The following is an 11,706-nucleotide window of genomic DNA, read 5'->3' as shown; positions in this document are numbered from 1 at the left end:
ATTTGTTGACTGAACTAAAAGGTTTTGTGAGCCCCCTCTTTTAAACAAAAAAACACTCATATTTTTGTCACCCCCCCTCGTACCTTCCAAGACCCGGACTGCAGAATCCGGGACCGGCAGCCGTGTGACACCGTGTGACACCGGACGTTGCGTCGACGTAACTTCCGGTGTCACTTTGCCCTTCTATGGGCACCAAAAATGGCCACCGCCAGCTTCAAAAGCATGACCGGAAGTGCGTCGACGCGACTTCCAATGTCGGCGGCGGCCATTTTTGGTGCCCATTGATGGGCGGGCGACACTGGAAGTTGCGCCGACGCACTTCCGGTCATGCGTTGAAGCTACTTTTGAAGCCGGCAGAGGCCATTTTTTGCGCCCATAGAAGGGCAAATCAGAAAAGAAAAATGGCCGCCGGCAGGAGAAAATAACGGAGAAAAATGGGAGACGAAGTGATAAGGGGGACCACCGGGAAAAGGTAAGTAAAAACGGGGGTTTCCCGGGGAAAACGGGGTACTTGGCAGCTATGCCCCCCCCCTCAATGATGACACCAGGGACCCCTCGCACCCTCCTTCTTCCTCCACCACTGGAGACAGGCGGATGTCCTTTGGCTATATATCAATAAAAACATATATCTTTAAAATAAATCTCCAACAGTCCTTGGGGGAATTTGTTTATCTCACGTGAATTTTGTACATTCCCTGGACTTTATGCATAATCTCCAACAGGTTTTGGGTAACGTGTATATCTCAGGCATAGGCAAACTCGGCCCTCCAGCTGCTTTGGGACTACAACTCCCACCATCCCTAGCTAACAGGACCAGTGGTCAGGGATGATGGGAGGTGTAGTCCCAAAACATCTGGAGGGCTGAGTTTGCCTATGCCTGGCATATCTCAACTGCATTTTGTGCCTTCTCCAGGCAATATGCACTTTCTCCAGTCAGTATGCCTAGTCTCTAGGAAACTTCCCCCACATCACTTTTTGAATAGTATGTAACCTTCAAACCACAGGCTACTTCTTGCCCATTGCTTGGTCATCTATGGTACAGACTTTTTATTTTATTTTTAACCACACAAAACATGCTGGTGGGATTTTTTTGGGGGATGCATCTGACACCCATGGCTTGGCCCACACTTCTGTGCTTGCAACCATTGTCCCATATGCTCTTGCCCAGGAAAAGCATTTGTCCTGATTTCATTACAAATGCAACTTTACATTGGCAGGAAAATTCCATTGTGCTGACCTCATTTGATCAGATATATTTGGCTGGTGGCAGCCTTGAGTGGCTGCGCCATCCTACTCTAATGAGAAACCCATGATACCTCGGACGATATGTCAAATAATCCCTCCAGCAGCACCTTAACTAATGACCACTTGAAATTTTTGAGAAGGCCAGTGCATCAGCCAAGCGTATCATTGTCTCTAACCAACTTGGTTTGATTAGCATCCCCTTGACTCTCTCCGGAGGGAAGCTTAAACTGATATTGCAAAATTAATGCATGGGTTGGAGATGGAAATATTAGCATGAAAAGGTGCTCCAGATGAATTATATTCAGTGGCTGCTCAAATTGTCAAGAGTCTTTCAAGATAGTGACAAATGAAGCAACCCGGTGTTCCTCAACCGCACCAAAGTAGGAGAGTTCAAAATCGATATATGTAAAAATCGTGAAAGTGCGTGTTGCACTTTTCTCCGTAACCGCTTGACTGATCGTCCTGAAATTTTGACACAACGATCCAGGCCACTCCCCGAGCGTTGTTGGGGACAAAAATCCCTCAAATTTTGCTTCTGGGCAGGTGGAAACCTGGTTTTCCACCAAGTCAAACAGCGCCCTCTGTCGCTATAGGTGGGAGGAGGCCACTCTTCAAGTAACCCATAATTTGGTGCACCTGGCAAAGCTATAGCTATGCACCTGCTATTTATCTAAGAACAGGAAGTAGCCTCGAAATAATATTGCAATCTCTTTAAATGCAAATCTGGGGAGCACTTCACTCTGGAATCCACACCCTGCCTTAGACAAACTGTAACATCCTCCTTCAACCCAACAGTAACAACATTTGACTAATTGCTCCATAGTAATGGTATGCCCAGGAGCTCAACTTCTGTTTGATCTGCTTACATGCTGGCAGTTAAGGCTGGCAGTGCCCCACCGATCTCAGTCCCCTTTTAGCTAGTTCGGCTTTGTCAGCAAAATTCAGGGTTAGGGTGGAAGACTGTATCTGCATGGCAGAGCACCTGCTTTTCATATAGAGCCTTGCATTAAAATTTCCCTGGCATCTCCTGCTAAAACCTTCAAAAGAATTGTAGCCAATCAGTGTAGACAGTACTGTGGTCAGACTTGTATAAGACAGTTGCCTTGGGTTATTTTATTTAGACTTAAAATCAATTTTTAAAAAATGTACAGGCTAGTTATTGGGATCAGAGTCCTGTTTTTGCTTACAATAACAGCAGCAACCATTTAATAGATCGTTAATAATTTTAACTCTTTAAATACCATAAACGATTTTGTGTTTTTTGTAAAAAGCCCTATATCCAAAGCATCCCTTATTTGAAAAAAAAATGAACTTGCTTTTTTAAAAAAAATGTGAATGAGAACCAATGTGGTGTAGTGGTTAGAGTGTCAGACTAGGACCTGGGAGACCGGGGTTCAAATTCCCCCACTCAGCCATGAAGCTCACTGGGTAACCGTGGGCCAGTCACTGCCTGTGAGCCTAACCTAACTCACAGGTTGCTATGAGGATAAAACTGGAGGCAATAACCTTGAGCTCATTGGAGAACAGGTGGGATATAAATGCAAAAGAAAATAAAAAATATAAACTATACGAATGCACATTTGCGAGCACATTTAAAAGAAGAAAACGGTTCTAAGCAGTTTTCCTTCCTCAATTTCTTTTCGGCCCCAGTTCCCACCAAAGCAACTGATTCTGTCTTTATGAATCACCTAACAGCATTTCATGTAAAATAGCATGTTTTTGAGTGCCAGCTTCAGTCTAACGTTCAGGAGAATCAAAAGAATGGAATGGATCGAAGGACATACAGCAATCACCAGTGAACAGATATAATCTTTCCATCTGCTCCTCGCTTGGCAGGAAGGCGTTCCCAGCAGCATCTCGGCCACAAAGCTGCAAATGTAGAGCATCAGGAAAGAGATCAGAGATTTGATGGCAGTGATGTGAGCGTCGGTCCTCAGGTCCTTGTTGTCCGTCGCACCGTGTCTCATCTCCTTGGTGTGCCTCCACAGAGATGCAATGAGCAAGGTGGACGATGCCAGAAAGAACAGAAGTGGGATGACTGCCCACGTCAGGAACATGACGAAACCCTTGAAGTAGGAGATGGTCCCGGCGGGGCTGTCGAAGGTGGCATTCCTCGGAAGGCTCCTGGTTGAGTTGCAGAGGTGGGCGCTATAATCCATCCAGATGAAAGGGAGGGAAGAGATCAAAGAGACCAGCACCGAACCCAGCAGAATCTGCGGGACCATCCTGACGATTCTCAGCTTGATTAGCAGGAAGTGCCGCTGGGTGAAAGTGCTGATCTTGGCACAGTAGAACATGCTAAGACACGCGGCAAACCAGAGGCAAGCTGTGCTGGCCAAAACCAGGAGGACGGAGTGCACTCTGATCACTTCCCACTGGTGCATCTTCGGTAAGAGGGCAGCGTGCAGGGTGGTCCCCTGGAGAAGAAGCCGAGATGAACAGAGGCAGACCAGGATCACGTCGCAAGTGGGCAGCTTTTTCCTTTTTGCCCAGTCTGTGTAGCCAACAGCCACAATGAACACACTGGCAGCCATGCCCACAGCGCCCTGGCTCATGATTATGACTTGGAAGGTTTTGTGAACAGAATCTGACATCCTGGCACTCACCCTTGCCTGTGTTTCTGCCTTGGTGATATCCACAGACAATCAGAGATTGGGAGGACAATCCTGTCAAGGATCTTCACGGGTAGCATGTAGCTCTGATCATGTTCAGAAACACTAGACAGGCCAATCTGAAGCACTGGTATTACCTTGTTCCATCAGTCCTACAGCCTTCCATTCTTTTGGGATCCAGCCAGAGCACATGCATTGTCCACACAAAAATTCTCGTTCTCCTGGTCCAGGAAGTCGCCTGAAATCTATACTGTGTGTTTTATTCTGGTGTTGTTTCAGGGCATGCAAATGACTGGTATGATTTCCAATTTGGCTTTAATCCTAGCCTTTCTCCTGAACACACATTTGCAAGATGCATCTGCTCAAACACATCTCTTGTTACTTTCACCCCTTCCTGCTGTCCATTCTCTTCCTATAGTTATACTTTAGATTCTAAGATCTACAGGGCTACAAACTATGTGTGTTTTTTCCCCTTATGCTATAAAAAAGGGAGGGTTGAGAATACCCCTCCTTCATGATCCTATTTGCAGCCCACCAAAAATTGGTGTGTGTGTGTGTGTGTGTGTGTGTGTGTGTGTGTGTGTGTGTGTGTTGGGCTGTTTTCATGTATAGGGAGGAAACTTATCAGAGGAATTCCTTGGGGCTGGTGACTGATCTATCACCCCCTCCCGGTGCTCTGTTCCTGGGGGGGTGGGGGAAACTTTACCCTGACCAACTTTTCCTCCCAAATATCATTTGGGCCATTGGGGGATGGAGAGATATGGTGAACCCATCAGAGATGCAAGAGAACTCTGGTAAATTTCAGGCCCTCCAAAAAATATTTGTAGTTCCCGAAAGAGAAGAGGGAGTTTTGCACTCTCCTGCCCATGCTAAAATAAAATAAAATAAATAAACCAGCCCATATGTTCAAAAGTTTGGCCAGACCTACTGGTGGTGATAAAACTGAGCTCTGATGTTGGGCTGCTTTGACTCATCTGCCTGCCAGAAGGGACTATGTAGGCAAACAGGCATGATGGTTGTGTTATACCTCCAATTTCAGAGGCAATATACCTCTGAACACCAGTTGATGGAAATCAGAAGTTGTGAGGGTGCTGTTGCACTCGGAACGTAAGAAGAGCGCTGCTAGATCAGGTCAAAAGCCCACCTGGTCCAGCATCCTGTTCTCAGAGTGGCCAACTAAATGCCTGTGGGAAACCAGGGAGCAGAACATGAGCACAAGAACACTCTCCCCTCCCGCAGTTCCCAGAAACTGGTATTCGGAAGCATTGCTTCCTCCAACTGTGGAGGCAGGGCATGATCTTCATGGCTAGTAGCCACGGATAGCCCTCTCCCCTGGTCCTTTGTCTCACCCTCTTTTAAAACCATCTAGGTGAAGAGGTGAAGATGGGAACAAATCAATGGCTGTTCCCATCTGCTATCCCGAGTCCTGTTGGTGTCATCACCCATGTGCAAGTGGATGAATGGTCAAAGGCCTGGAAACGATGCCTCATGAGGAACAGCTTAGGGAGCTGGGGATGTTTAGCCTGGAGAAGAGAAGGTTAAGGGGTGATATGATAGTCATGTTCAAATATATAAAAGGATGTCATATAGAGGAGGGAGAAAGGCTGTTTTCTGCTGCTCCAGAGAAGCTGACACGGAGCAATGGATTCAAACTACAAGAAAGAAGATTCCACCTAAACATTAGGAAGAACTTCCTGACAGTAAGAGCTGTTCGGCAGTGGAATTTGCTGCCAAGGAGTGTGGTGGAGTCTCCTTCTTTGGAGGTCTTTAAGCAGAAGCTTGACAGTCAAGAATGCTTTGATGGTGTTTCCTGCTTGGAAGTGGGTTGGACTGGATGGCCCTTGTGGTCTCTTCCAACTCTATGATTCTATGATTCTATGAATGCCTCTGATAACTTTCACCAAGTCATGCTGCTCACACATGTTGTAAGGAGTACCACGAGTATTTGCAGGGGCCAGGTCCTGAGTGCACTGAGGAGTTGCAGAACCAGGCCCTTGCTGTGTTTGTCTTGGGAGAGTTGGGTGTGGCCTGACAGGTGTGGCCGGATCAGGAGATGTGCAGGACCGGGAGGCAAGCCCAAGAGGAGTATATTTTATTCCCCTGATCATTTGCCACAGCCACGTGGTTTATACTCTGCTGTTGATGGTTCCTGTTTTTGTTCCTGATCATGCTCCAGTTCCTGATCCTACTTTAGTGCTCCTGTCCTTGATCCTTTTCCTTCTCCTGTTCCAATTTCTGTTCCTGTGTTCTGTTCCTCATCAAGTTTCCATCCTCCATTGAACTGCTATTTTAGAAGACATCTGAATCATAGAATCATAGAGTTGGAAGAGACCACAAGGGCCATCCAGTCCAACCCCTTGCCAAGCAGGAAACACCATCAAAGCATTCTTGACATATGCCTGCCAAGCCTCTGCTTAAAGACCTCCAAAGAAGGAGACTCCACCACACTCCTTGGTAGCAAATTCCACTGCCGAACAGCTCTTACTGTCAGGAAGTTCTTCCTAATGTTTAGGTGGAATCTTCTTTCTTGTAGCTTGAATCCATTGTTCCGTGTCTGCTTCTCTGGAGCAGCAGAAAACAACCTTTCTCCCTCCTCCATATGACATCCTTTCATATATTTGAACATGGCTATCATATCACCCCTTAACCTTCTCTTCTCCAGGCTAAACATACCCAGCTCCCTAAGCCATTCCTCATAAGGCATCGTTTCCAGGCCTTTGACCATTTTGGTTGCCCTCTTCTGGACACGTTTAACTGTGGTGCCCAGAACTGGACACAGTACTCCAGGTGAGGTCTGACCAGAGCAGAATACAGTGGTACTATTACTTCCCTAGATCTGAAGGCAGCCCTGTTTAGGGAAGCTTTTAATGTTTAACAGACCTTTGTATTTTAATATTTTGTTGGAAGCCACCCAGAGTGGCTGGGGAAACCCAGCCAGGTGGGTGGGGTTGTTAATATATCATCATCATCATCATTATCATTGCCACCATCCATACCTTGGTCCTGGTGTGTCAGGTCTGGACGGCTGCCGCCTACAACCCAGACCGTGACACATGTTGGGTGGTTTTTGAGTTCCTTGCAGATGCTTGGATTTAATGAAGTTGTGGCCTCAACTCCATTAATGTCTCATCCATTCATTCCCTGGGGAAAGCGAGACTGGCAAAAGTCAAGAGGATGACAAGAGAGAGAATGGAGTGGGGAGAGTCATTTGTGGCATATAAGGGAGGAGAACAAGTACTTTTCACACAGAGCACAGTTAAAATTATTGGGCTCACTGTCACAAGACGTGATGGTTGCTCAGGTGGCTTCAAGAAGGTCTTAGGCAAATTCATGGATGTTGTGGAGTTGAGAACCTGCCCCCCTGCCTTGGGGGCAGTCCAGCTTCTCCCTACTCCCTTCCATCCAAACCTAAACCTTGAGTGAGGGCATTTTCAAGATCTGAATGCGCGCACACACACACACACACACATCCTGGGATGGGGCAACTATTGCTTAATCCCCTGTGTCACAGTCCGGTCGACGGGCAGTTGAAGCCCTGGCTGGGGACGTCAGGACCAGAGGCAAGATGGAGGTGTAGAAGCAGGAACAGGTGCAGGGCTGAGGGTCCAGTAGCAGGCAGTCACAGGGTTAAGGAGCGAGGCAGAGGCGAAGGTCTGGGAGTCAAGGAGCAAGGCATCAGCAAGGCAAAGGTCCAAGGGTCGAGGATCAAGGCGTCGGCAAGGCAAGGGTCCAAGGAGCAAGAGGCCAGAGGCAACCAGGCAGGGATAGTGTTGCTGTGGCAAAGAGCTGAAGGGAAATGCTGAGCTTTTATCCCTCCCAGCTCCTGCCACCAGGTGCAGTGAGGTATCAAGTGGCCTCACCTGAGTGGCCACTCCTTGCTTCTCCAGCACAAGCTGAGGTAGGCCCCAGCCCTGCAAAGCACTACAGGCCCCAGAGCCTGACTCCTGCCCATACTCCTGACACCCTGCCCCAAGTCACTGCTGAGCATTTTTAAAGCCACCTTTCCCTTTATTTCCCCTTTTTTAAATGCCATGACATGAATGAGAGGTTTAGAACGCAGCAGGAAAGATCACTGGACTTTCCAGAATATAGTCTACCTGCCAGGTTCCAGTTTCGAAGCTTTATTAAGAGGAAGGAGAAAGGCAAAGAAACAAAAGAGTTTATTCTCTAAATATCCTATACCAGACAACTGAACATAGGTGCTGAAGCTCACATGCATCGTCCATGACATTCTGAGATGACAAAGTGAAGGCAAGCGGATAAGAATGGATGGCACATAATAAGCCTCATTTTCATCCCTGGAGACTCAGGGGAGAGGGCTGGCAGAAGGAAGAGAATCCACCTCTGGATGTGATGCTTGCTGTGTATTTGGTGCATGTTGTTCCAGCAAGTACACAGAGGGGAACAAGCCGCTGATGTTTTTTCCAACTTGGGAAGATGGAAGAAAAAGGAGATACTTCTTATCAACTCCTGGTAGGCAGAAGTTCTCAGGAAGGGTGGTGCATAGAATAGAGGACATGCATTCTTTGAAATTGAGAATCTAGACCAGGGGTCAGCAAACTTTTTCAGCAGGGGGCCGGTCTACTATCCCTCAGACCTTGTAGGGGGGTGGTGGACTATATTTTGAAAAAAACATATGAATGAATTCCTATGCCCCACAAATAACCCAGAGATGTGTTTTAAATAAAAGAACACATTTTACTCATGTGAAAACACCAGGCAGGCCCCACAAATAACCCAGAGTTGCATTTTAAATATAAGGACACATTCTACTTATGTAAAAACATGCTGACTCTCCGCAGGCTGGATTTAGAAGGCGATTGGGCCGCATCCGGCCCCCGGGCCTTAGTTTGGAGTCCCTGGTCTAGATATTTTTATTCTTAGTTTTTCTCTGCAGATGGCCCTATCAGTGGCAATTAGCCATTGTTTGCAGTATGACCTCCAGGATAGATAATGGGTGGGGAAACATTTTTTAGCCTAAGCCTGTAGGACCACATCACAGTGGTGGGTGGAGCCAGAGGAAAAGTGGGTGGAGCAAGGTATATGATTTTTGCTAGTTTGCACTCACACTCACATCCCCCTCTCTATCCTTTAGCCAGGCGAGCAAGAGACATTATGCAACAGTGCTTTCTCTATGTTCTTTATCCTGCTTCCTATTTACACATCTGCCCTTAGGGTCCAGTTCCCAGGTCCACTATTTAAATTACCAGCAGCAACTAGGGATGGATGGAATTTCAATTTCTCTGCATTTTTAACCAAACCAAGCTAATTCACACATTCCAATCTAATGCACAGATCAGAACATAACCATTTTTTCAGATTTTGCACTTCTCCAAAATTTAGGCAATACAATTTCCAAAAAAAGTGCCAAAATGCATTAACAATTCCTGCATTTTGGGTTTAAAGAATGCATTTGAAAATACACATAAAATGTGTATTTAAATATGTATTTTGTGATAACATGCATACTTAAAAAGTATTTAAGTGCAAATCCCCCGTGTATATATTACAAATCAATGTGGGAACAGGACAAGTGGATTTATGAATGAAACATATGGGAGATTGGCATGGCTCCTTCTTTCTGTAGTGGCAACAATGTGCCTTGATTTGTCCACCCTGCCATTCATAATTAAAGCTACAATTGTCAACACACTTCCTCTTCCACAGCTCATAAATCCAATGCAACACACCCCCCCAGCATCTGCATCCGAAGACCATATTATGAATCACCATTGAAACATGACAATATTGTTCAAATGAGGAGCCGGATAGTGTTTCCCAGCTTTTTCTGTTGTAGCAAATGATCTTTCCTTCAAGCCACATGATGGGCGAGTAAGATCTTTTCCTCCAGACTTTGCCAATGGAGATGCAGAGATGTTGTCAAAGGCTGTTTGGTTTCTGCTCAAGGAAACGTCTGAGTAATTTTCAGGGAGGTTTTTTTAAAAAAAGTTTGACTGCTGGTAAAATTTCACAAGATGGTTCAGACATCTAAGACTGGCACATTTCCTTGGGAGTCTTGGGGTAGGAAGGTGATGTAATTGTCCACAGTCTCTGACACAGAGGATCATACAAAGTCATGAGGAACATCTGCCTGAGTTTGGAATTTGTGATAATCAAACTGGTGGCATGTCCTGAATGATACCCAGCCACCATAACAATGGACAATACCATTGTCAAGGGACTGGTGAACAACATGAGTGAAATCTCAGCTGCAAAGGCTGCAGTGTAGAGGAGAAGGAATGATGTCACCATCTTGACCGCTCTCAATTGAACATCCATCCTCTGATCTCTAAAACCTTCTCTGTTCTGTTGCATCCTCTTAACATGGTGCAGAAGGGAGTGAATCAAGAAGACAGAAGAAGTTAAGCATATAAGAAAGGATGGGAATGTCCCTGCAATGTACAGAAGAGCAGAATATAGCATCCCAGTGGTCCAGACATCACACCTCCCAGTACTGTTACCCAAAGGGACATTTGTCCCATTGCAGCATTGGTAGCAATTTTCAAACCAGTTGAAAGGAAGGGAGAGAAGTAAGGAAGCCAACACTGATCCTAGGAGCAGGTGTGGAACCATCCTGGAGATCCCCATCTTAATTGTCACAAGGAGAGGCTGGGCAAAGGTGAGAATTTTCATGCAGTAAAAGGCAGCAAGCCACGTGGCTGTCCACAGAGTAACAGCATTGAAAAATGCCCAGAGGAAAATGACAGAATTTGGTATATATTTTGGATTGCTGATGTCAGCAAAAGCTGAGTAATGGATGCTCAAAGTTAGTCCCAGGAAAAAAAGGCGGGACACACTCAGCACCAACAGGATCATGTCGGAGGAAGAGAGCGTTTTGTTTCTGGACCATTCAAGGCCACCTGCAATGGTGATGAATCCATTTCCCATCAAGCCGATGACAACCATAGCTGTGATGACAACGAGAAAGAAAAAATGGAGAGAAGCTGATCCCAACATCTTTCCTCGATTTGTGGACAAACAGAAGCTGATGAGAGATTTCCTGTACCTTGGACAGCAGACTCTGTGTGTGGCTAAGATGCCACGCAACTCTCTGTCTTATATCCAAGAGAGGGCTAGAAATGCTGCAGAAATTTATTTAATCTGGGATTGTTTTGCTAGAAACATAAATATTGACTGGGCAGGCAAACATCCTGTTTGCGACATTTGCATGGTCTTTTCCATGCTGCTGTGTACCTACTGTCAAGTAAACGTGGACATCAAAGAGTGGTCTCCTTCTGTCATCCTGACTGCCAGGCATATTGCAAGACTCTTTAGAAGCATGTGGATTCGAGGAGACAGACCTGAGAGGTCCCCATATTGGGAGGAAAAAATGATATAATTGGGTCCTGTTCATATAGCCAAGCACACCTGTTCATAGCCCCTAATCTCTCTTAATATCATCTCTGTTTTATGGAATGGTCTTCCCAGAAATGCCCACCTATCATTGCAGGACCAGGAAAAAGGTGTTTTTGTTTTCCCAGGCATGTGGGCAGAATCAACAATATTCTATTCTATTCTATTCTATTCTATTCTATTCTATTCTATTCTATTCTATTGCTAAATCTGTTTTTAATATACATGCTGTAAGTTTCATTATTGTATCATTACTTGCAAATCACTTTAGGACTCTATTTCAAGAGTCAGGTGATTTACAAATTTAATAAGCTTATATTTTGTTGCCTGAGAACAAGATGGCACCCCTCCCCATTCCACAAAAGCCTGATGATAAAATAGCACCCTCCACTACACCTGGGGGTAGCAGGTTCATTTAGTGACTCAAGAACAGCTCATGTCCATACACAGCTGTGTCCTCAAGAGAGGCAAGTAGCTCAGGAGGAACAGCTGAGAG

The 11,706-nt window shown here is 45.8% G+C and overlaps 2 protein-coding genes across 2 annotated transcripts; both read right to left on the bottom strand.

The window, feature by feature from the left end:
• Positions 1 to 2,933: 2,933 nt before the first annotated feature.
• On the bottom strand, positions 2,934 to 3,839 carry LOC118085096 (taste receptor type 2 member 40-like). The gene has a single exon (XM_035115389.3). It carries the CDS (start codon positions 3,837 to 3,839, stop codon positions 2,934 to 2,936), a length of 906 nt encoding a protein of 301 aa, XP_034971280.3.
• A 6,006-nt stretch (positions 3,840 to 9,845) lies between these two features.
• Positions 9,846 to 10,763, bottom strand: LOC118085097 (taste receptor type 2 member 40-like). The gene has a single exon (XM_035115391.3). The coding sequence runs from the start codon at positions 10,761 to 10,763 to the stop codon at positions 9,846 to 9,848; it is 918 nt and encodes a 305-aa protein (XP_034971282.3).
• Between the last annotated feature and the right edge of the window lie 943 nt (positions 10,764 to 11,706).

The sequence above is a fragment of the Zootoca vivipara genome, chromosome 4 (genome assembly GCF_965207765.1).
Source record: "Zootoca vivipara chromosome 4, rZooViv2.hap1.1, whole genome shotgun sequence".
In the NCBI taxonomy this organism is placed as follows: Eukaryota; Metazoa; Chordata; class Lepidosauria; order Squamata; family Lacertidae; genus Zootoca; species Zootoca vivipara.
Note: the sequence above shows the minus strand (reverse complement) of the source record. Positions and strands in the feature narration are given on the sequence as shown.